Below are 25,081 nucleotides of genomic sequence, written 5' to 3'. Positions count from 1 at the left end.
CCTTATGCAAGCTGTCACATCAAACCTCTCTCTTCCATAGCAGTTTCAAAACCTGAATCCTTTTCACTTCATTCTCTACAGCTCCCTTTCTGCAGTCAATCTATCTTGTTTACCTTCCTTTCCCTCAGGTCTGATCCCTCATCCCATTCCCCATCTCACCAGAATGTCTCACAGTGTCTTTTGTTCTGCACTCAATGCTTCTGAGCCCTGCAAGTCAAACAGTAGTAGTCAGTTGTGTGTTTTACTCCAGGAAGTGCCCAAGGGTCAGGCAGTTGAAGATATGGTAGGCCGGCCTCTGGTGCATGTTTCAGCTGCCAAGCAAGCCTGTGGAGAAGCTGTTTACTGTGATGACATCCCTCACTATGAGAATGAGCTCTACCTGACGTTGGTGACCAGCACCAAAGCCCATGCTAAGATCCTGTAAGTGCTGCACCTGCGTTTCAGATGTTCAGAGCAGATCGAGGGAGGTTCTCCTCCTCCTCTACTCTCTCTGGAGAGACCTCACCTGGAATGTTGCATGCAGTTTTGGGCTCCCCAGTTCAAGAGGGACAGGGATCTACTAGAGAGAGTCCAACAGAGAGCTACCAGGATGCTGCAGGGACTGCAGCACTGCCCTGTGAGGAGAGGCTGAGAGCCCTGGGGCTGTGCAGTCTGGAGAGGAGAAGACTGAGAGGGGATCTGATCAATGTCTATCAATAGCTGAGGGCTGAAGCAGACTGGTGATCAAACCCCCATTCAGAATCCAGATGGTTTTAGTCTAATTTGTTGCCCTTTCTGACTTGGGCTCACATCACATTGGTGCATCAAACTGTTCCTCTTTTGCACAGCCAGGCCCAGGGAACCATGAGAATGTGTTGGTAGGTCATAAACACTGACCAAAAGCAGGATGAGAAAGGCTAACAGTGCCTCTCCTTCTTTCTCTCTTTAGGTCTGTGGATGCTTCTGAAGCCCAGAGTGTTCCTGGCTTTGTGTGTTTTGTATCTGCCAAGGATGTTCCTGGCAGTAACATCACTGGCATTGCTAATGATGAGACTGTCTTTGCTGAGGATATGGTATGTGCTTAAAAATAGCTTTTCCCCCCCTTTCTTTCTTCATCACACAGCTCAGGAGATAAAATTTCTCATATTGCCCAATGAAATCCTCTACCTTACACAACTGCACTCAAGAGAAATCTTGGTGCCAAGTTCAATAAGGCCTGAGTCCCTTCATTAATGACATTGATGAGTGGACAGACAGACAGAGTTTGCTCAGCAAGTTTGCTGATGATACTAAACTGGGAGGCTTGGCTGATAGCCTGAAGGCTCTGAGGCCATTCAGTGAGACCTGGACAGGCTGAGAGCTGGGCAGAGAGGAGCCTCATGGATACGTGCAGAGTCCTGCACAGACTAACCTGCAGCAGTACAGGTTAGGAGGTGATCTGCTGGAGAGCAGCCCTGGGGAGAAGGACCTGGGAGTGCTGGGGGAGAACAAATCATCCATGGGACAGCAATGTGCCCTGGGGGCCAAGAAGGCCAAGGGGATCCTGGGCTGCATTCAGAGGAGTGTGCCCAGCAGAGCCAGGGAGGTTCTCCTCCCCCTCTGCTCTGCCCTGCTGAGACTGGGGCTTTTTAGTCTAGAGAAAAGAAGACTGAGAAGGGATTTAATCAATGTTTATAACTATCTGAGGGCTGGGGCTCAGGAGGGAGGGGACAGGCTCTGCTCACTTGCACCCTGGGATAGGACAAGGGGCAATGGATGGCGGTTCCAGCTCAGCATGAGGAGGAACTTCTGCACTGTGAGGGTGCCAGAGCCCTGGAGCAGGCTGCCCAGAAAGGTTGTGGAGTTTCCTTATCTGGAGCCTGTCCAACCCCATCTGTGTGACCTGTGCTGGATTCTATGGTCCTGCTCTGGCAGAGGGGTTGGACTCAATGTCCATCAGAGGTCCCTTCCATCCTCTGATCCTGTGATCCTTTGCCCCATGTCTCTCTCCCCTGGCTTATTTGCACTATTGTTCCCTAAGATGGAGGTCACTGGGACAGGCTCCCTCACTCAGTTACTGCCCAGAGTTATTTGTCATAGTCCTCCCTTGACTGGTTTTAAATAGACTGAACAAACAGATGAAAAGCTGCAGAAAAGGAATAGGTGAAGAGAATTATCAAGAGCCTCTCAGCACATAGATACACACACCAAATTATGATGATGGGTCCTAATCTTGCCTGTAGGTTACTTGTGTTGGCCATATCATCGGTGCAGTTCTTGCAGACACACAAGAACATTCCAGAAGAGCAGCTAGAGCTGTGAAGATTAGATATGAAGAGCTCAAACCTATCGTCACAATTCAGGTAAGATACCTCAGATCTGCTTCTGCAGTTAGGTCGGGACTCTCTGCTGTCTAGCTAACTTCCCTTCTCACACAGGAGGAGGTTATTTAGCTACAGCTTCTGTTAGTCTTTGGAGGTGCAGCAGGGTATGGAATGAAGGAGTAATTTGTATAGAATTTGATCAGAGGGCTGGAGCGCCTGTCCTATGAGGATAGGCTGAGAGAGTTGGGATTGTTCAGTTTGGAGAAGAGAGGGCTCTGAGGAGACCTAATTGTGGCCTTCTGGTATCTGAAGGGGGCTCCAAGAAAGCTGGGGAGGGACTTTTGAGGGTGTCAGGGAGGGATAGGACTGGGGGGGATGGAGCAAAACTAGAAATGGGGAGATTCAGATTGGAAGTGAGGAAGAAGTTGTTGCCCATGAGGGTGGTGAGAGCCTGGCACAGGTTGCCCAGGGAGGTGGTGGAAGTATTTTTAAGGATGTGGCTCTGGTCAATACAGTCTAGTGTGTGCTATCCCTACCAATGGCTGAGGGGTTGGAACTAGATGATCCTTAAGGTTCCTATGGATCTATGTATCTAGAAATGTGAACAAAATGTCAGAAGTCATTCTTCTTGGGAAAACATGAGAACTATGGAATTCAAATGAGTTTGTTTGCTGGTCAGTGTTTCATGCCATGTGTTTTGTAACGTGAATTGTATCCAGGCCATTATGAGGAGGCTGTGCCTTGTCTAGTCTAGACTGATATTGGTACTGTCATCTGAGGGCAGAGGTTCTGTGTTCTTTGCATGATTTGTGGCTTCACAGATGATGTGTGAGAACTTTGCCTTTTTTGGAGGCTTTTAGTTATTTATTCATCCAGGAAAGCTGAGAGTGGAGCCAAAAATGTGCATGCTCTTAAAATGATTTGTTGCCATTGTTGTCATCACTCTGTGGTGGGTTGTTTTTTTTCATTATGGAAAGCTCCTGTTTTGGCAAAAGGGAAATGAATTCCTAAAACATTCACGAGAAAGATTATTGTGCATTAGCTTAGAAGCACACTATTTCTGCAGAAGTTCTCCTCTTTTCTGAGAGATTTAGTTTTCTCTTTCTGATCTCTTTTCCTTTTTCTTTGTTTTCCTTTTCCTTTCTTTTATTTTTCCTGTTTTTCCCTTTTTTCCTCTTTTTCCTTTTTTCCCTTTTCCTTTTTTCTTTTCCTTTTTTCCTTTCCCTTTTTACCTTTTTCTTTTCCCTTTTTTTCCTTTTCTGTTTCCCTTTGTTCTTTTTCCTTTTATTTTCTTTTTTTTTTTTCCCTTTATTTTTTCCTTTTCCTGTCCCTTCTGTGCACAGACCACAGTTCATGTAAGTTGTAAGGCATACCTCTGGCTACAGACCTCAAAGTTCTGGGTCTGTAATGCAAAATGGGTCCCAAAGCAATCTGAGATTGTCCAGGTGTGGTGTTTATAGTGAATTGCTGTGTTGCCAAAAATCACTTTGTGTAGCTTTGAGTGAAGCCTCTTGGCTGCTATCATAGTTAGTGTTTGATGAGTTCTTGTGTTTCTTACCCTGGATATTTCTTCTTCTGCCAGAGGAAGCTTTGTTTGCTCTCCGCTTCCCCAAACATTTCACCATATGATTTTGTCTCCTAGGAAGCTATTGAGAAACAATCCTTTTTTAAGTCTATAAAGAGGATTAAGAAGGGAGATGTGAAGAAAGGATTTGAAGAGTCTGATCACATTTTGGAAGGTGAGAATAAGCACTCACGCCCCTTTTTGAAATAGGATAATTCGTGACAAAAGAAGTCTAGCTATCAGCTTCCTTTTCGTGCCTAATGTACTGACCTCATGAAAGTAAGGCCTGTGGGACTCAACTGACCACACTACGTTTCAACCAACTGTTTACATCTTTCATGAGCTATTTATGTATAATTTCAGTATCAAACAGTCTTGGATGCTCCCAGCGCTGCCCTGTAAGGACAGGTTTTTCTGAAGCAGCTTAAGATCCCTTCCAACCCTAAAAATTCTATGATTCTATGACTAAACCAGGGCCAGGACTGAGACAGGAGGTTGCTTCTGTGATTTAATAGTATGTAGCATCACTGCACGTTGTACCTTTGGCACTGTCAGGTAAGATGTCCTGGGAAAGAGCTGCTTGCAATGACAGTTGATTGCCAGTTGGATTTTCTGAAGGCATTTTGGGTTTATGCTTTTTGTTTTCCTCTTTCAAAGTCCTTGTATAATAACCTTGTATTTGCTCTGCTCAGCTAGACTATGCTTGATTTTGTTTTAAGCTTTCATCCTAGTGGGGTTATCATGAAAGGCACCAAATAGTCCTTCTGAAGGGATGCTGGGTCAAGGACATGGTGTGCAGGCTTCTTTTTCAAATGTCTCCCATTTGTGTTTTGGAATGAAGATTTCTAGAAAGGGGAGGGGATGCCTGGTTTGAGGTTGGTTTTGGGTTTTGAATTTGTTTAGGGGTTTTTTGTTTATTTACTTTTTGTTTTGTTAGAGTGTGTGTTTATGTTTGGCTTTGAGAATTTTGCAAATTTCAAACCAGATGTGTCAATTTTTGATCTAGAGTCATAGAACCATAGAATTGTCAGGGTTGGAAGGGACCACATGGATCCAGTCCCAACCCCCTGACACAGGCAGGGACACCTCACACTGCAGCAGGTTGCTCACAGCCACCTCCAGCCTGGCTGCAAACACCTCCAGGGATGAGGCTTCCACCACCTCCCTGGGCAACCTGTGCCAGTCTCTCACCACCCTCATGGGGAAGAACTTCTTCCTGATATCCAATCTGAATCTCCCCATTTCTAGTTTTGCTCCATCCCCCCCAGTCCTATCACTCCCTGACACCCTCAAAAGTCCCTCCCCAGCTTTTTTGTAGCCCACTTCAGACACTGGAAAGTCACAAGAAGGTCTCCTGGGAGCCTTCTCTTTTCCAGACTGCACAACCCCAACTCTCTCAGTCTGTCTCCACAGGAAAGGTTCTCCATCCTTCCTGTGGAGACAGATTGAGAAAGTTGGGTCTGCTCAGTCTAGAGAGGAGAAGGCTCCAAAGAAATCTTATTCAAGGATATTCAATGCTGTGCAGGGCAAAGTGTTGTCATTTAACAGGCGTCAAAAGGGCAGCAGCTTGCAAGCAGCGCCTTCTAGACCAGGGACACCCTACCGCTGTGTCACCTCTTTCACTTTTCTAGGAGAGATGTACCTTGGTGGCCAGGAGCATTTCTATCTGGAAACTCACAGTACTCTGGCTGTACCAAAGGGGGAAGATGGTGAGATGGAACTCTTTGTATCAACCCAAAACCCAGCGAAAACACAGGTACCATCTCCCTGCCCTGCTACCTAAAACGCATTTAGTTTCTCAGTTTCGGAACAGATAAATGCTTTCTTCTATGACTGGTCCTACCTTGTCTTGAATTAAAAAGACTTAGAGCTAGGGATGGGATCTATAGTTCATACCCATTCAGCTGGTGTCCTGAATCTGCTTCCCAGGTGGCAGAGATGTTTCTGTTGGTGACACATCTTTGTCTCCAGGGATTTTGTGCTTAGCCTTTTCTGCAGGGGGAGTCAGCTGCTCAGTAGGCATGGCCTACAGGTCAGAAAGAGAGGCACTGACTGTGTATACCAAATCTCACCTCTTGTGAGAGAGGCTGCTGGCACTATGGATTGTCTTTGGCCTATTTACTGCCTCACCAAGACCGTCCAAAAGTGAGGAAAATGGATGGAATGGTACCAACACCAGACCCTATGATAAAGGAGACATATATCTTTGGTGACTCCTTCTCCTGTCAGTCCCTTCCTGAACGTGGTGCTGTCTGCTGAACCACTGTGTGCCTTCCCACACTGGAAATGGAATGCTGGACTCAGTGGTTTCAATTGCAAAACCAATAGCACCTGCACCATAACAGAGTATTTGCACTGTTGGCAGTGGTTGCAGAAAGGCCATGTGCTGATACTTGGTTGCTAGCACTCAGCTGAGCTCTGCAGATGTTCTGCTGCTCTGTTTTTTCTGTAGGAGTTCACTGCTAATGCACTGGGAGTCCCTTCAAACAGGATTGTGGTTCGAGTGAAAAGAATGGGAGGAGGATTTGGAGGGAAAGAGACTAGGAGCACAATTTTGACAACTGCAGTGGCTGTCTCAGCCTTCAAGTAAGTCTGGGTGTGGGGCACAGGGCTTTTTCCTCTCAGACTGCCTGGAGCCCCATTTGCTGAGTCTGGTTACTGTACAGCTGATAGCAAGCCTGGGATTTCTCAGAAGAGATGTCTAATAGGCTTTTAGCTGGTGGGAGGACTTGAACCTGCTCAGAGGGGCCAAGCTTATGTGGGAGTGTCAGCTTTTATTAGGAAAAGGGGGAAAACCCCTTTCCTTCGCTGCTCCTTTGGTGCTCTCTGGCAGTTCTCCTATCTCAGATCATCTGCCTCTCCCCTTCACCCCAAATTCTCTAAAAGTTCAGCACTAGCCACACTTGTATAATAGAGGTGTGAGGGTCTCTTGCTTGCTCAAAACTCTACTACACCAGCCTTGCACCACTATTGCCCTGCTCTTTGGATTTTTTTTCTTAGAATCATAGAACATTAGAGGTTGGAAGGGACCTCCAGAGATCATCAAGTCCAACCCCCCTGCCAGAGCAGGATGACTTAGGGTAGTCTGCACAGGAACGCATCCAGGTGGGTTTTGAAAGTCTCCAGAGAGGGAGACTCCACAACCTCTCTGGGCAGCCTGCTCCAGGGCTCTGTCACCCTCACTGTGAAGAAGTTTATCCTCATGTTAAGGTGAAACCTCCTCTGTTCAAGTTTGTCTCCATTGTTCCTTGTCTTACAACTTTGCACCACTCAAAAGAGCTTGGCCCTCTCCACTTGACACCTACCCTTCAGATATTGATAGACATTGATCAGATCCCACAGTATCACAGTATCACAGTATCACTTAGGTTGGAAAGGACCTCGAGGATCATCGAGTCCAACCTGACACCACAGACCCCATGACTAGACCATGGCACCAAGTGCCACGTCCAATCTCCCCTTGAACGCCTCCAGGGTCGATGACTCAACCACCTCCCTGGGCAACCCGTTCCAATGCCGAATGACTCGCTCGGTGAAGAACTTCCTCCTCACCTCGAGTCTGAACCTCCCCTGGTGCAGCTTGAGACTGTGTCCCCTTGTTCTGGTGCTGGTTGCCTGGGAGAAGAGGCCAACTCCCTCCTGGCTACAACCACCTTTCAGGTAGTTGTAGAGGGCAATAAGGTCACCCCTGAGCCTCCTCTTCTCCAGGCTAAACAATCCCGTCGCCGTCATTGAAGGTGTTCAGAAGGAGACTTGATGGGGTGCTTGGTGCCATGGGTTAGCTGTTTGGGTGGGTTGGATTGGTTGATGGGTTGGACACGATGATCTTGAAGGTCTCTTCCAACCTGGCTTGGTTTATTCTAATAAAGGTTTATTCTAATCCCAGCTCCCTCAGCCTCTCCTCATAGGGCTTGTGTTCAAGGCCTTTCACCAGCCTTGTTGCCCTTCTTTGGACACGCTCAAGTGTTTCAATGTCCTTTTGCTGGATTCTCTCCAGCAGTTTCCTGTCTCTCTTGACCTGGGGAGCCCAAAACTGGATACAGTATTATTGCAGGCATGGTCTCACCAGGGCAGAGATTCTATGATTCTTTTAATTATGATGGGATGATGTATTTCATTATGATTAGATTTTACTATCCCTCTTACTGATTCCTCACATTTCCTGCTAGCAGAATAAAATTAGAATAAACCTTTATTAGAATAAACCAAGCCAGGTTGGAAGAGACCTTCAAGATCATCGTGTCCAACCCATCAACCAATCCAACCCACCCAAACAGCTAACCCATGGCACCAAGCACCCCATCAAGTCTCCTTCTGAACACCTTCAATGACGGCGACTCCACCACCTCCCCAGGCAACCCATTCCATAGCGCAATCACTCTTTCTGTATAGCAGTTTCCCATGATTTCTAGAAACACCAATGCAAATAAGCTGCGCTAAAATCCCCAGGGAAAAAAAGAAAGATTAAAATCTCTACAGCACCTTAGGAAGGGTGGCAAGCCACTGAGCAGTAACCCATGCTTTCCAATCCTCTAAAAGCTGCTGGCTATGCTAGGATGAAACTCCTGTACTTAAAGCAGCTGAATTTTCCCTGCTCTGAGCAAACCACCTCCTTTCTCTAACTAATCAGTAATACATGTGTATTTTTTTCTCTTTATCTTTGCCAGCCAAACCACTATTTTACATCCCAGTGGTTATGGAATAACATTTATAGCAGTCCCTAGATATTTTTACAATCCTAAGTGAGGCACTAAGAAGGTGGAATCAATAGAAATTGAAGAGCGATGTAAGCACAGTATAAGCACTGTACTTAGCATTATTACATAATTCACATCTCATTCTCTATTGCAAAGCTAAGGGGATGCCTTGAGAAGTAGCCTAGAAAACAGTGATTGCTGAGTTGTTAGTATCTATCTCTGTAAGAAACTCCCTCTCCTATGAAGAGAGACTGAGAGCCCTGGGGCTATTTAGACTGGAGAAGAGAAGGCTGAGGGGGGATCTGATCAATGTCTATCAGTATCTGAGGGGCAGGTGTCAAGAGGAAGGTGTCAGGATCTTTTTGGTGATGCCCAATGATAGGACAAGCAGCAACAGGTACAAGCTGGAACACAGGAGATTCAACCTCAACATGAGGAGAAACTTCTTCACAGTGAGAGTGACAAAGTCCTGGAGCAGGCTGCCCAGAGAGGTTGTGGAATCTCCTTTTCTGCAGACTTTCAAAACCCACCTGGATGTGTTCCTGTGTGGCCTGCCCCTAGTGATCCTTAAAAGATCTTTAGGGGTTCTTTTCAACCCTTAGCATTCTATTATTCTGTGATTCTACCCTTCATTTTAATGTATGAGTCTCTGCAAGAGTTTTCACAAACAGGTCCCAACTTCTAAGACTTTATGGTGGGTTTTTTGCTCATTCTTGCCATTTTCTTAAGAGGAAGATAGATGAACCAAGCTGCCCAGGGAGGGTGGTGGAGTCCCCATCCCTGCAGGTGTTCAAAAAAGGCTTGGATGTGGCACTTGGAGCCATGGTTTACTTGTCAGGAGGTGTTAGGGTCATAGGTTGGACTTGATGATCTCTGAGGTCTTTTCCAGCCTGCTCGATTCTATGATTCTAAGCACCTTACTCTTAACTCCCCACTGTCACTCTGGAAAGCCAATGCCCACCAAAGACAGGAGTGGCTTGCTCTGTAGGAACTGTGGTGTGCACTTCAGGCTTTGCTTGATCAATGTGTCCTTCAACAGAACTGGGCGCCCCGTCAGGTGCATGCTGGATCGAGATGAGGACATGCTGATAAGTGGTGGGAGACATCCTTTCCTGGGGAGGTACAAGGTATGCAAACATAGGAAATAGGTTCATGGTGCCTCAGTGCTGTTACCTGAAACATAAATACCCTGAAAAAATCACTGCGCTGGGTGTTTAACTGCTCATCTCCCCTGCTGCAGATGGATTGGGCCAGCTGTTCAAGTCTTGCAAAAGTTCTTTAGGTTTGCATGGTTCCTTTCTTGTGACCTCAGCATAGACACTTCCCTTTCCCTTGGAAATGAGACTGCCCCTATTTGACAGGTGAATTGCTCTAAGATGCTCCCCCACTCCTTTACAGTCTTGTGCCACTGTTTGTTTCCTTAATTCCCATTCCAGCTGCCTCTGCTTTCCAAAGCAGTAACCTCTTCAGGAAAATGTAGCTGTCACAAAAAGGGATCACCAGTGTGCACAGATGGCCCTTTACTTCCTCAGTGCTGCTTGTAATATGCTGCAGCAAAGGACAGGCAGCCTTTTGCCCTCTGTGAGGGCCATTCAGCTTTGGGAGGGAAGCACGAAATAGAACATTTTGGAGAAAACGGATTACTGAGGAGTTGCTCTTGACAGGTTGGTTTCATGAAGAATGGGAAAGTCAAGAGCCTGGAGGTGTCATACTACTGCAACGGGGGCAACTCTGTAGACCTCTCTTATGGTGTAAGTAAAATTTTCTGGTGCCTAACTAGGCAGAAGACATTTACCTGTGCAACCTTTTGCTCCACAGAACTGATACCTACAGCATTGCTAACGCATCCTGCTCTCCAACAGGACTGAAAGCAAACCTTGATTTTTTTTTTTTCAGCTTCTACAATTGCTTTCTGAGCTAAGTGACCTGCCTTGATGTGTGCCACTTAATTCCTATTAATGCTGCAATAACCTGGATTAGGCAACAAGGGTCAAGAGATTGCTCTTTGCATTACAGAGAGCTGTGATGGGAAACTTGTTGCGCAATGCAGGATGACTGAGAGGTCCCAAATTTGGAGGAAAGCTAATCAGTAGGCTGATCAGGGCAGAGTGCCTAAATCAACAAGCTTGTTAAGGACTGGCTGAACCCTGGATTCACAAGAACTGAGACAAAAATCATAGAATTGTTAGGGTTGGAAGGGACCTCAAGGCTGATTCAGTGCCAACCCCCTGCCATGGGCAGGGACACCTCACACTACAGCAGGTTGCTCACAGCCACATCCAGCCTGGCCTTCAAAACCTCCAGGCATGAGGCTTCCACCACCTCCCTGGGCAACTTGTGCCAGTCTCTCACCACCCTCATGGGGAAGAATTCTCCTTCACATCCAATCTGAATCTCCCCTCCTCTAGCTTGGATCGATTCACCCTGACACCCTCAAAAGTCCCTCCCCAGCTTTCTTGGAGCCCCCTTCAGATACTGAAGAGCCACAATAAGGTCTCGTCAGAGCTCTCTCCTCTCCAGACTGCACAACCCCAACTCTCTCAGTCTCTCTCCATCGCAGAGCAGCTCCAGCCCTCTGATCATCCTTGTGGCCCTTCTCTGAACATGCTCCAGCATGTCCAGCTCCTTCCTGTAATAGAAGTGTGCTTATTGTCCTGTCCCTCAGGAGGATACCACTGAACACTTCCTCGCAAACAGGAGGGAGTACTGGCTGCACGTCATTGCTCACCCAGCAATGTTGGCAGTGGAGCTGCAGGGTGCAAGAGGAAGTGCTGGCTATTGCAAATCAGCTTCAGAGCTTTCCAGCCTGGCTTTGGCAGCTAGGGAGAAGTCTGATATGTGAGTCATGTAAAAAGTGTTCACCTCCACTTCTTCTCTTTGCCAGGTTTTGGACAGAGCCCTCTTACATTTGGATAACTCCTACAATATCCCTAATGTCAGCAGCACAGGCTTTGTTTGCAAGACCAACCTGCCTTCCAACACAGCCTTCCGTGGCTTTGGGGGGCCACAGGGAATGATGATTGCTGAGTGCTGGATGAGCGACATTGCTCAGAAGTGTGGCCTGCCACCTGAGGAGGTATAGTTCCACCCACACCCTTTCAGGGGGCTGCTGTCCTTGGGCAAGCTCTTGGGAACTGCCCATGACAGCCGTATCATAGCATGGGTTATCTTCTGCTTCATTGAACCCCCCCAGTAGCCTCCATTTGTAACTCCTGCTTTAGGGAGAGGCACCAGATACCTTAATCACAGAAACACTCAGGTTGGGAAAGACCCTCAGGATCACCAAGTCCGATGCACGACCCTACCGTACAAGGTTCACCCCTAAACCATATCCCCCAAACACTGCATCCAAACCACCTTCAAACACATCCAGGCTTGGGGACCCCACCACCTCCCTGGGCAGCACATTCCAATGCCTGACCACTCTTAATCTTGCTAACAATGTGCTTAACTCCCAATCTCTTGAAAATTCCCAACCTTAATGTCTTAGCTCCATTTTCTCACAAACGATAGAATCATACAATGACTTCAGTTGAAAGAGACCTCCTACTTCCATACCACGGGCAGGAACACCTCTCAACTAGACTTGGCTGCTCTAGGCCTTGTCCAACCTGGCCTTGAGCACCCACAGGGAGGAGGCATCTACAGCCTCCCTGGGCAACCTCTTCCAGAGTCTGAAGAACTTCTTCCTAAATCCAGTCTAGCCCTGCTCTCCCTCAGCTTCAAACCATTCCCCGTGTCCTGTCTCTAGATACCCTTACGAAAAGCCCCTCTACAGCCTTCCTGCAGGATCCCTTCAGGTATTGGAAGGCAGCTCTAAGGTCCGCCTGGCGTCTTCTCTTCCCCAGGCTGAACACCCCCAGCTCCCTCAGCCTGTCCTCATAGCAGAGGTGCTCCAGCCCTTGCATCATCCTTGTGGCCCACAGATATGGGTCTGTTAATTCTGTTGGTTTATAGAGTAAGCAGAGAAGTAAAACTGGGACTCAACATACTTTTGATGTCATCCAATGCAAAGACCTAGTCTGAAGCACTGAACTTGGCATGTCCTGTCTATGTCTCTCTGGCCAGGTGAGGAAGCTCAATCTCTATCATGAAGGAGACCTGACTCATTTTAACCAAAAGCTGGAGGGATTTACTCTACGAAGATGCTGGGATGAGTGTTTGTCAAGCTCCAGCTATCATGCCAGGAAGAAACTGATTGAAGAATTCAACAAGTAGGTGTTGTGGAGCTGTCTTGGTACTGAGTGCATTTGTTGCCTGTTAACTTTTGAAGTTCTCTTAGCAATTTGAGTGACATCCAGATAGACCCCGTAGCTGCAGAGTGACTTCTAAAAATGTCTCCTTTTGGGACTCCTTCATGAATTCTTTCATTCCATCAGTGAGCTGATAGCTTAAATAAGGCAGTGATCAGACCTAGCACAGCATGGTTTGTGAAGAGAAATGTAGGAAAAGATGGGGAGGCTCTTAAGTCCAGCTAGACTTTTCAAAGGAACTGCCAAGACAATTTGTTGAGGCTTTACACCACCTTAAAGTCTTTTTTTCCCCCCAGTTTGCCTGTATACAACTGAATAGTTATTAGTGCAGACAACTGCTTCCATAATGCCTGAAGGAGCATGGTCGGGTTGGATTTCTTCATGTTGGGACCCATAAACGAAAGCAACCTTTCATAAAATCTACTGATTAACTCCATCTGTATCTCACTCAGGTATTTTCAGTGTGGCCAGCAGGAGCAGGGAGGTCATTCTGCCCTGCGCTCAGCACTGGTTAGGCCACACCTCGAGTCCTGTGTCCAGCTCTGGGCACCTCAATTTAAGAAGGACATTGAGACTCTTGAAGGTGTCCAGAGAAGGGCAACAACTCTGGGGAGGGGTCTGGAGCACAGCCCTGTGAGGAGAGGCTGAGGGAGCTGGGGCTGCTTAGCCTGCAGAAGAGGAGGCTCAGGGGAGACCTTCTTGCTCTCTCCAAGTCCCTGAAGGGAGGTTGTAGCCAGGTGGGGGTTGGTCTCTTCTCCCAGGCACCCAGCAGCAGAACAAGAGGACGCAGTCTCAAGCTGTGCCAGCCTGGTTAATTCTAATTCTAAATTCATAGCTGCTTTGACTCCCAAGCTGCCAGAGGGAAAGAACTGAGTTGTGATGAAAGCTTCCTGGGCATATGAATAACGTTCTCTCCTTGCAGGCAGAATCGCTGGAAGAAGAGAGGGATGTGCATCACTCCTACCAAATTTGGCATCAGTTTCACTGTCCCATTTCTCAACCAGGTCTGTGAGTGTCCTTCAGCCTTTCAGCTGAGAAGTTAGATTTATGCTGCCTCCCCCATTTGAAATGAACTGGGGCTTATCAGAGAAGGAGTGAAATAGTTAAGAGAGAGCCTGCTTTGCTCATGCCAAAATGAGCAGCACAACAGTTTAGCCTGTCTCACAGACACCTCAGTGCAGCTGATATTGTGTTCTGTTCATTTCCCTGCCTGGTCCCTCTTCCTCAATAGTCAAAATGCTGTTCCTGTGTCTGACCTGCCAGTGTTGTTAGCAAGTTCAGCTGTGTGGCCTTTAAGAGGCTGTGGGTGCCTTTAAGAACCACAAAGTGACAGAGCTCCAGAGGGGCTAGGCTGTCCAGGAGGGGGACTGGAAGATGTATTTCCTACCCATAAATCCTGCATCCCTATAAATCTGGCTGCGAAATCAATTCGCTTCACTTTTCCCTCCCTCTCTCCTCCTGGGAAGGATGCCCAGGCTCTTATCTCTCTTGGTGGGGGAGTAAGGCCTGGTGTCAGCCTTGGCAATGCTGACAATTAGGCCTGGAGCTGCCTAATTGGGGCCTGGAGTTGCCTAGCTGAATTTTGTGCTGCATCACAATGGTGTGGTACAGAGGGCAGAGAGGCTTGGTTGGGGGGGCAGGAAGGTTTGGGTTTTGTTAGCCTGGTTTAAAGGGAGGTTTGTGTGAAGCTTTGGCTTAATGAGCTTCTGTGTTAAACTCAGACTGTGGATCTTTGTGTATTATATGCTTTGTACTGCTGTATGTAGCTGTGAACAGCCTTTCCATTTAAACTTTCCATCCTATCCAATCCTTTGTGTCAGTGATTTAATTTTATTTTGCCCCTTTTGCTGCAAAAGAACAATTCATAGAATCATAGAATATACCAGGTTGGAAAAGACCTCAGAGATCATCAAGTCCAACCTATGACCCTAACACCTCCTGACAAGTAAACCATGGCTCCAAGTGCCACATCCAAGACTTTTTTGAACACCTGCAGGGATGGGGACTCCATCACCTCCCTGGGCAGCACATCCCAGTGGCCAATTACTCTTTCTGGGAAGAACTTTGCCCTCCCCTCCAGCCTAAACCTCCCCTGGCACAGCTTGAGACTGCGTCCTCTTGTTCTGCTGCTGGGTGCCTGGGAGAAGAGACCAACCCCCACCTGGCTACACCCTCCCTTCAGGGAGTTGCAGAGAGCAAGAAGGTCTCCCCTGAGCCTCCTCTTCTGCAGGCTAAGCAACCCCAGCTCCCTCAGCCTCTCCTCACGGGACTGTGCTCCAGACCCCTCCCCAGCTTTGTTGCCCTTCTCTGGACACCTTCAAGAGTCTCAATGTCCTTCTTAAATTGAGGCGCCCAGAGCTGGACACAGGACTCGAGGTGTGGCCTAACCAGTGCTGAGCGCAGGGCAGAATGACCTCCCTGCTCCTGCTGGCCACACTCTTCCTGATGCAGGCCAGGATGCCCTTGGCCTTCTTGGCCACCTGAGCACACTGCTGGCTCATGTTCAGCCTACTGTCAACCAGTATCCCCAGGTCCCTTTCTGCCTGGCTGCTCATTAGACCAAGACAAGGTGAAGGCTGCGTCATTTTCACAGGGCCAGGTTTGGGTTACCTCACTTTCTTTTTGAGCTGAAAATACAACCTGAGGTTTGTTAGGTCATTAGAATTTCTAGTGAGCCGGTGAGACTTAAACTGAACTCACCTCAAGTGTAAATGAATGGCCTTAATGCCACCAAAGAACCACACTGATCTGCTTCCAAATGATTTATCTCTGTAGTTTGCAATTGAAACGCTTTAAGTAGTTCACCAGTTCATTTGTGATGACTCTTGGATTAATTCTCATTTTTACAGGCTGGAGCTCTGGTCCATGTGTATACAGATGGATCTGTGTTAATCACGCATGGCGGCACCGAGATGGGTCAAGGGCTTCACACCAAAATGATTCAGGTAACAATGACCTTGGGCTTAAAAAGGAATGAGACATCCTTCCAGGAAAATTACACTCAGCCTGCATATTGCCTCAGAAAGCTTGACACTTCTTCTGTGTGCATGCCAAGGGAACAAATCATGCCTAATTCCTCTTAATTGTTTTAGCAGCAGTGCTACATTTCCAGGGGATTATCACAACTGAGTGGGAGAATTAGATTCTTCTTTGTCTTCCCCAGATTATGTAGGTAATGCAGGTCATGTTTACAATCTAGCTACTCTGGCTACATAATCTCATCCCATTATAATATGGTTTACGCCTATTTTGTACACAAATTAGTCCTGTTGCAAATGTTTCTCTGCCTATGCTTAACGCATTTGTAGTTAAAAAGGCCTAAGGGAACAACATTGCTTTGGCAGGGAAATGAAAGGAAGCCTAATAGCACTTTTCATTCTCTGATTCTTGTAACCGTTGAAAGAGAACATTGAGGGCCTGGAGGGTGTCCAGAGAAGAGCGGTGAGGGGGTTTGGAGGGCATGGTGGATGAAGAGTGGCTGAGGGAGCTGGGGTTGTTTAGTCTGGAGAAGAAAAGGCTGAGGGGAGATCTCACTGCTCTCTACAACAACCTGAGATTGGAGTGAGGCTGGTGTTAGTCTCTCCTCCCAGGTAACCAGTGATGGGATGAGAGGAAATGGCCTAAAATTGTGCCAGAGGAGGTTTAGGTTGGAGATCAGGAAACATTTCTTTGCTGCAAGAGTGGTCAGGCACTGGAACAGGCTGCCCAGGGAGGTGGTGGAGTCACCATCCCTGGAGGTGTTCAAGAAACCTGTGGACAGGGTACGTGGGGACATGGTTTAATGGTCATGGTAGCGTTGGGTTGATGGTTTGACTGGATGATCTTGGAGGCCTTTTCCAAGCTTAGTGATTCTAGTATTTTATGACTTCTATGATTCTAGTCTGACAATAACTAAGTGTAAGTAATTGCGGCCATGTGTATGTGTCTCTCACACACTCAGGCTGTGAAGGGCAAGCATACCAATGTCCTGGCTAGCCCTCAGACACCACATCAGCTGAGCCTGCAAGAAAAGTTACATTTAGGCTGGGAGGGAGGGTAGAGGTTGCAGTGTGGATCCCAGTAGTATAAGCAATGAATGATAACTATGAGGAGAGACTGAGGGAGCTGGGGCTCTTCAGCTTGGAGAAGAGGAGACTGAGAGGTGACTTCATCAATGTTTATAAAGATGTGCAGGGTGAGTGCCCAGAGGCTGGAGCCAGGCTCTGCTGGGTGATGCCCAGTGCCAGCATGAGGGACAATGGGTGGAAGTTGAGGCTTAGGAAGTTCCATGGAAACAGGAGGAAGAATTATTTTGCTGTGAGGGTGACAGAACATCGGAGCAGACTGCCCAGGGGGGTTGTAGAGTCTCCCTCTCTGGAGATATTCAAAACCTGCCTGGATGAGTTCCTGTGTGACCTGCGCTAGGTGCTCCTGCTATGGACTGGATGATCTCTCAAGGTCCCTCCCAGCCCCTAACATTCTGTGATTCTGTATAAGAGCAGCTGCTTACTAGCTCTTTACCTTTGCTCTGCAGGTGGCTAGCAGATCCCTGGGAGTCCCCACCTCCAAGATTTACATCAGCGAGACCAGCACAAACACCGTCCCAAACACCTCCCCGACAGCTGCATCTGTCAGTGCGGACATCAACGGCATGGCCGTCCATGTATGGAAACCAAGTTACTCAGACTAGTGGGCTGTGAGCTAGGGCTCCACAGCGTGACAGGTTGATGGGTATTTATCTATTGCTCAAGGAAAATATGACCACCAAAAGGCAGTTCCAAGGCTAAGGATGACTCAGAACTCTTTTACCTGCTATAGCCACTGCTGGTATTGGAAGAATGACCACATTTGTTTTCAAGCTCTTTCAGGTTCTCTTCAGTTTTGTAGTTCTAAATTGGAGTGTTTGTGATTGCTCCAAATTAACAGAACAAAGCATCCATTTAAACAAGTAGCCTCTTAATAATTAATGTGGCCTCATCCTGCACTTGGCTCACACCAACCCCCAGCAATGCTGCAGGCTTGGGGCAGAGTGGCTGGAAAATTGCCTGGCTGAAAAAAGGACCTAAGGGTGCTGGTTGACAGCTGACTGACTATGAGCCAGTGGGTGGCCAAGAAGGCCACCAGCATTCTAGCCTGGATCAGGAATACTGTGGCCAGTAGAAGCAGGGCAGTGATCATGCCCCTGTACTGGGTGCTGGTGAGGCTGCACCTCAAATAACAGGGGTCAGTTTTGGGCTCCTCACTGCAAGAAGAACATTGAGGGGCTGGAGCAGGTCCAGGGAAGGGCCACAAAGCTGGTGAAGGGTCTGGAGAACAGGGCTGGTGAGGAGCAGCTGAGGCAACTGAGGTTGTTTAGTCTGGAGAATAGAAGGCTGAGGAGGGACCTCATTGCTCTCTACAACTCCCTGAGGAGATTGGAGTGAGTTTGGTGTTGGTCTCTTCTCCCTAGTATCAGGTAATAGGATGAGAGGAAATGGCCTGAAAATGTGCCAGGGGAGGCTTAGGTTGGAGATTGTGTAACAAATGCACTATTCTGCAAATATGAATAGCAGATGGTTTGTGGGCCAGACTCCAGAATCAAAGCCCTCAAAGTGTTGATGCACTCAGAGCAATCATCCTTCTGGAGCAATGACATGGGCACAGTTCTCTGATGTCGTGGGGTTGGAAGGGTAAGGCCAAGAAACCTCTTCCCTCCCCACTGTAAAGTAAAGGGAAGGAAAATTGAAGGGAAAGGGAAAAAAAAACAACTCACAGCTGAATTAGCAAAGCAGTGGAGCTGTATATTTACAAAGCAATGTAGGATATGCAGGGGAATATATACAAATTTACAATATTTACAATATATACAAAGATATACAATAAAGTAACACAGAAATGAGAGCTCCCCCCTCAGCAGAGGGGGTTCCCCACCTCCGCTCTCCCCTCTCTCCCCCCCTTTCCCCAGAGTAGGTCAGAAAAGAGAGAGAAAGAGAAAGAAAGAAGTTAAAAGCAGTTTTGTGTTAATTGGAAAGCAGTTAATACAGGCCTTATATCTTATCGGTTTCAAGGCCAAAGCCTTGGCAGACAGCCCAGCACAGAGAGAGCTGCTGCACTGTGGAGGAGCGGAAGCAAGACTGAAGATAGAAGTGCTGGAGTGCCCAGGATACTCCTCCTGCACTCCCAGTTCAGAAGGTGCTTCCTCCCACTTCACCAATGAAATAGTTTAGATCCGTTCTTTTCGTTTATCAACTTCCGTCCACCATATTCCCTTTCTTAAGGGGACAGGCTCAATCGGCCACATCTGACCTGGTGCAGCATATATTTTCAAGCTATGTGACTGAAAAAGACTCATTTAGTAGTGGTGATTCTCAGGTTTGAAGACAAAGGGAAATGCCACCTGAGAAGTGAACCCCTCAGCCTGTTTTTAAGTCTCTGCACAGCTTGCCTGAGGAAGTTGATTTCTGGCAAGAATATTAATTATTTTTTTCAGTGCTATAGGCTCATCTTTCTAGGTATGCCAAGCTGTCCGGCTGTGATTCAGTGCAGATGAAGTTCCTGTATAAATGGGTGGATTTCTGAGGTTGTGTGTCATGGTCTGGAAAGTTCTGTACTGTATTTGTGATTCCCTTTTGCTATCAACACAATTGATCTGCTTTAAGATCCTTTATAGTCAATGTTTCTTCCTATATAGCTACCCCAAAGTCCTGAACACTGATTTAAAGAGAAGATTCTCTGAGACTCTTACAGGGCTCTCAATACTATGACTTTTCAAACCTTAAAATACTGCTTCTCTCTCTGTTTCTAGAATGCTTGTCAGACTATCTTAAAGAGACTTGAGCCCATCAAACAGTCTAATCCCAAAGGATCCTGGGAAGAGTGGGTAAGCTGCTTCTTATCTGTCATGAGTCAAGTGGGCATGGTCAGGGATTGTCTTAACTGGGTCACCCTGTATGCAGCTATATCCTCCAGGCCTCCTGCATCTCACTAACAAAGATCTAAGCAGAGCTGAAACAAAAACCCAACAAGGGAAGTAAACCAAGCTTGGAAGAGGTCATCCCCAAAACATCATTTAGGAGTTTAATACTGAGATTTCTCCAGATCCTGGGACCTACCTATGACAAACTTGACCAAATAAATGTCTGGAGTGGTTCCCTGTATCCTTCTAGTCAGCCTACAATCTTGGGCAGGAAGAAAACTGACTTATAATGAAGAGCTTCTGTGACAAAGATGACTCTTTGTTGAGCTACCACCCACCTCCTGTAATGCTCCTTGGCTGCAGCATCTCTGTCTCCTCAATAATGAGAGATTGGTTTGCTGTAAGGCTCTAAGGCCATTTTCAGACCCAAGTTCTTCTCTCCATTTGGAAGTCAGGATAGGATTTCCGCTGGCTTCACTGAAGCCAAGATGACTGTCAGTTTAACCTTTGCCTCTGAGTTTGGAAGTCTAACCTGCAGCTGAAAGCTGAGCAAACAAGAGCAAATCTCATCCCTCTGCCAGTGCCCCTGGTCGCTGCTGACTGGGCAGTTTGGGGTAGCAGCTGCATGATGACGTTTCTCTTGGCACTGCTGGGGCCGGGTGACATACCAGGTGTCTGCCACTGGGCTCTCTCTGTTCATGTTCTCCTGGAAATCTGTCTTGGGGCAGCTATTTTGCAGTTGGACAGTTAATGTTTTCAAACTCTTGTTTTACGTTGCCAGATTAAAGCTGCCTATGAGGACTGTGTTAGCCTGTCAGCCACGGGGTTCTATAGGTGAGTGAGTAGCCATACTGCAGAGTACAGCTCTTACTCTGTGGAATGGATTTGCTCCCAGAGAAATTCTGGGAGGATTTACATCTCCTATCCCAGTCTCACTGACTTAGGGCTACCTTCCTTTCCTCACCTAGAAATGTTAGGTTTAGGTTAGAATCATCATAGAGTCATAGAACATGAGAGGTTGGAAGGGACTTCCAGAGATCATCCAGCCCAACCCCCCTGCCAGAGCAGGATCACCCAGGGCAGTCTGCACAGGAATGCATCCAGGCGGGGTTGGAAAGTCTCCAGAGAAGGAGACTCCACAACCTCTCTGGACAGCCTGCTCCAGGGCTTCATCACCCTCCCTGTAAAGAAGTTTCTCATGTTGAGCTGAAACCTTCTATGGTCAAGTATTTCTCTCCACTGTTCCTTGTCTCAGCCTTTTCTCACAAGGCAGATGTTCCATTGCTTTAATCATCCCCATATCTCTGTTGAATTCTCTCAAGCATTTCCCCCTCCCTCTTTAACTGGGGAGCCCAAAACTGTACACAATATTCCAGACAACAGTCAGCACAAGCCCTGAGATTCCTGGAAAAAGGAGAGATGGCCAAAATAGGAGGTTGTAGCCAGGTGGGGGTTGGTCTCTTCTCCCAGGCACCCAGCACCAGAACAAGAGGACACAGTCTCAAGCTGTGCCAGGGGAGGTTTAGGCTAGAGGCGAGGAGCAAGTTCTTCCCAGAAAGAGTAATTGGCCATTGGGATGTGCTGCCCAGGGAGGTGGTGGAGTCACTGTCCCTGGAGGTATTCAAGAGGGGATTGGATGTGGCAGTTGGAGCCATGGTTTGGTTGTCAGGAGATGTTAGGGATTAGGTGACAGGTTGGACTTGATGATCTCTGAGGTCTTTTCCAGCCTGGTTGATGCTGTGATAGTTTGGTAGTTCAGTGAGGTTTGGGAAGACAGTGCAGCTTTAGCAGATTTCTGCTGATAGCTGTTTACACTTTTCATTGCCGCAAGGGCTCGGTGATCAAAACAAAAGTGACTAAGTGGCAGTGGACTGTGAGCTGTAATGTGTTTGTGTTCACTTTGAATGCTCATGGAAATAAACCTGGTTTTGTTTTCCTTTGTCTCAAGAATTCCTGACCTCGGCTACAACTTTGAAAAGAACGAAGGGAAACCATTCTGCTACTTCAGTTATGGTGTGGCCTGCTCCGAGGTGGAGATAGATTGCCTGACAGGTGACCACAAGGTGAGGAGGTCAGCACTTGAAATTGTCTTCTGTGTTCAAGGCAAGGAAACGTTCACAAACAAGTGGTGGGTGTCAGCCTGTTCTCAGCTCTGCCATTGGTGTGGTGTGACCTTCAGTAAGTTTCTTAACTCCTCTGTTTCACAGTGCAACAATCCATGAAGTATAATAAAATGATCATTATCTGCCCTGCAGGGATAGCAAGAGACTTAATGAATGATTGCAGAAGTTATTGGGTGGGCTTAAGTAAGAGATAGCAGCACTGTGTTAGCACTTAGGAACAGAAACATATTGGAATTGAGTTAATCATTTAAAATAGCACTTTTAGAAAGAGGAGAGGGGAAAGGGGAGTGGGGAGCAGAGGATGTGACCTAGTTGGTTACACTCCTATCTGGGAACTAATAGAAATTTGGTCTGTTGGATCCCTAGGGAAAACTGCAGTGAGTTCCTTTGATTTACTGCTGGGACAAAATCAGATTAGAAATCAGTATGAAGAGTTGAGCTGAAATAGGTTGTTGAATACTGGCCAAGTGAAGGTAGTGGTTGGCTGCATTACTCCTCCTCCTCCAAATCCCTGGTGTGCCGGTTTCAGTGTTCTGTGGTGATCTGTTCTTTATTTCTGCCCTTCAGAATGTTCGTACAGACATTGTGATGGATGTTGGCACCAGTCTGAACCCAGCCATAGATATAGGGCAGGTAAGTGTTGCTGCTTCAAGGAATATTAGGGGTTGGGAGGGCCTTCCAGTATCTGGAGGGGGCTACAAGAAAGCTGAGGAGGGACTTTTTAGGGCATCAGGGAGTGATAAGATGGGTCCTATCCTTGAGGACCCTTCCAACCCTGACAGTTCTGTGATTCTGTGAAATCAGGAGGGGACGGCAAAATCATCAATGCTTGTTCTAGTGCAGGGAAGGACAACAGCAATAAAACCCTGAATGTAACCTTGTTTGGATGTGTTTGTAGATAGAAGGAGCATTTGTCCAAGGCCTTGGGCTCTTTACCATGGAGGAGCTACGCTACTCTCCTGAAGGGAACTTGTACACTCGAGGACCTGGCATGTACAAGATCCCAGCTTTTGGAGACATCCCCACGGAGTTCTACGTGTCCCTTCTGCGTGACTGCCCAAACAGCAAGGCAGTTTACTCATCCAAGGTATGCCTGGGTGACCCGCAGCTCTCATGGCTGTCTAGCTCTGTAGGGCTGAGTGTGATAATGATGCCTGAGTGTAAATAATTAATCTTGGGTTTTTTTCCTGCTGTCTTCCTTTACGGGGAGGAAGAACCAAACCAAGCCGTGCATTGCTGCCCTGATTGTCCGCTAGAGAGAAATGAAGTGACTTTGCTGTGCTAGTTCTGCTGAAACTGCCAACCTCCCTCTGTGTGTCAGCTCCCTGGTTGCCCTTCCTGGCACCAGATAACATTTAGCAGCACCGTAGAATCACTCAGGTTGGAAAAGACCTCTAAGATCATCAAGTCCAACCTTCTACCCAACACCTCTATGACCACTACACCATGTCTCAAAGTGCCACATCTACTCCTTTTTTTAAGCTCATCCAGGGCTGGTGATTGCCACCTGCCTGGGCAGCCTGCTCCAGCAGTGCCATTTCCCTACATTTGATGTATCAAGACTTTGTGTCTGAGTTTTCATGTCTCACTTTCTTTACAGTCTCACAGTGCTCCTGTCACCCTTAAATGTCCACTTGCCCTTCAGCTGCTTCTACTGCAGTCAGTGCTGTTTGTGAGGATGGCATCAATGATTAGGATTCAACTGCCAATATCCATTTCTGAGTACATCTGGCCAGCCTCCTTACAATCTCCATTTCCATTCCACCCACAGGAGCATCTCTGTAAATGAGGAGAACTTTGTGATGATTAGTGCTGATAACAGAATTAAGAAAAAAAAAAAGAGGCTGCCAGGGACCCCAGGACAGGATAATACTCATGTAATCCCCGAGGAAGGCATTCCTGCTGGTTTGCAGGGACCTCCAGTAATGGAGCATCATGCCTCTGCCCAGACAGCTCACCACTGCCTTCTCTGAATTCCCTCTGCTGCAATTCCAGCACCACCCAAAAGGTTATGGGAAGGGGTTAGTCCATTTCTCCTCCATAACAGCCTTGCTGTGTCAGGGAGCTTGTGTTTTCCTGCTGTTTCTTCTTAAACTGGCTGGAGGTTGACCTCAGGCTTTCCTCACTGATCACACCTGGCAAACTGGTGTCTGTTTTGAAGTTGTGTTTCCTCTCTGAGCAGTTACAAAGAAGAAGGAATGGGGAATGCAAACAGTTCCCAGTTCTCTCCCAGGGCTCGCTCAGCTTTCTGTTAGCCTCTTTAAAGCCTTTCCAGAGCCAGGACTGTTTTGGGCTCCAACCTCACTCTTTGCTTGTTGCTCTGTCTAGGCTGTGGGAGAGCCACCTCTGTTCCTGTCTGCCTCAGTGTTTTATGCCATCAAAGATGCCATCTATGCAGCAAGGCAGGACTCTGGTGTGACTGAACCCTTCAGGATGGACAGCCCTGCCACCCCTGAGAGGATCCGCAACGCTTGCGTGGACATCTTCACCAAAATGGTAACAGCTCCTGGCTCCACTGCCTGCTCCTTAGCCAGCCTCCACCCCAGGGAGTCTGTGTGCTGGTCTGGCTTTAGAGAAGGATGGAGAGGATGGGGCCCTTCTTAAGCAGATGTTTTGATTTTATGAGTGCTATCCCTCCTTTAACATGCCTCCAAACGAGACAACTCCACAGACCCACACTGCTCAGGCTCCCACTGCAGGAGGTGCTGCCACACAACATCCAGGAAGTTGCTGCTCATCCCTTCATCTTCCCAGTGCTGCCTGTTGAACAAAGGCACTAACCTGTTGACCTAATTCTCCTATAATCTTTTAGGGAGTCACCACCACTGACTTTGCAGATCCACCCTGTGATTTAGTGGTGTCCCTCAGGGAGGGAGAGAAAAGTGCCACTGAAAATGTTCTAATCTCCTGAATGTTAAGGCCACAGGAGTCTCCTTCAGGGCTGTGAGCTTGGTAGGAAGGAGTGAAACAGTCAAACCTTTCACTCTCTCCATGGGTTACTCAGTGCTGTGAAAGTGCTACATAGACGTGGGTCCTTACACATAGTCCTGCTGACTCCTTTGTGACTTAGAAAACCACAGCTGCCTGACCATGTGGGCATCCTCCAGGCTTTGTGAGCTGGGACCCAGCTGTGGATAGCAGCAAAACCCAGGTACCTCAGCCCTTCTCACCTAACACCTGCTTGGGCAGGCACCACTGCCTGGGGAGAAGGACTGGGGCACACACTGCACATCCATCAGGCCTTCCAACAGCTAACTGAAGAGCCATGAGCTCAGATCTTTGAGGGTG

At 47.5% G+C, this 25,081-nt stretch overlaps 1 protein-coding gene across 3 annotated transcripts in view; it reads left to right on the top strand.

Annotated features, from left to right (window-relative positions):
* XDH (xanthine dehydrogenase) overlaps window positions 1–25,081 on the top strand; it is a 53,668-nt gene that overhangs the window by 27,371 nt on the left and 1,216 nt on the right. For all 3 annotated transcript variants that reach the window (XM_068153723.1, XM_068153722.1, XM_068153720.1), the window contains exons 17-35: window positions 251–420; window positions 929–1,052; window positions 2,202–2,321; window positions 3,925–4,021; window positions 5,478–5,602; window positions 6,299–6,432; window positions 9,583–9,670; window positions 10,208–10,294; window positions 11,428–11,619; window positions 12,612–12,757; window positions 13,719–13,800; window positions 15,646–15,741; window positions 17,310–17,438; window positions 19,560–19,634; window positions 20,452–20,504; window positions 21,619–21,733; window positions 22,361–22,426; window positions 22,692–22,880; window positions 24,122–24,289. In XM_068153723.1, the coding sequence (XP_068009824.1) occupies window positions 251–420; window positions 929–1,052; window positions 2,202–2,321; window positions 3,925–4,021; window positions 5,478–5,602; window positions 6,299–6,432; window positions 9,583–9,670; window positions 10,208–10,294; window positions 11,428–11,619; window positions 12,612–12,757; window positions 13,719–13,800; window positions 15,646–15,741; window positions 17,310–17,438; window positions 19,560–19,634; window positions 20,452–20,504; window positions 21,619–21,733; window positions 22,361–22,426; window positions 22,692–22,880; window positions 24,122–24,289 (2,256 nt within the window). The remainder of the gene's footprint in view (window positions 1–250; window positions 421–928; window positions 1,053–2,201; window positions 2,322–3,924; window positions 4,022–5,477; window positions 5,603–6,298; window positions 6,433–9,582; window positions 9,671–10,207; window positions 10,295–11,427; window positions 11,620–12,611; window positions 12,758–13,718; window positions 13,801–15,645; window positions 15,742–17,309; window positions 17,439–19,559; window positions 19,635–20,451; window positions 20,505–21,618; window positions 21,734–22,360; window positions 22,427–22,691; window positions 22,881–24,121; window positions 24,290–25,081) is intronic.

This window comes from Melanerpes formicivorus, unplaced genomic scaffold, assembly GCF_026170545.1.
Source record: "Melanerpes formicivorus ecotype bairdi unplaced genomic scaffold, bMelFor1.0.p_v2 SCAF_26, whole genome shotgun sequence".
Classification (NCBI taxonomy): Eukaryota; Metazoa; Chordata; class Aves; order Piciformes; family Picidae; genus Melanerpes; species Melanerpes formicivorus.
This window is presented reverse-complemented; position numbering and strand designations above follow the sequence as displayed.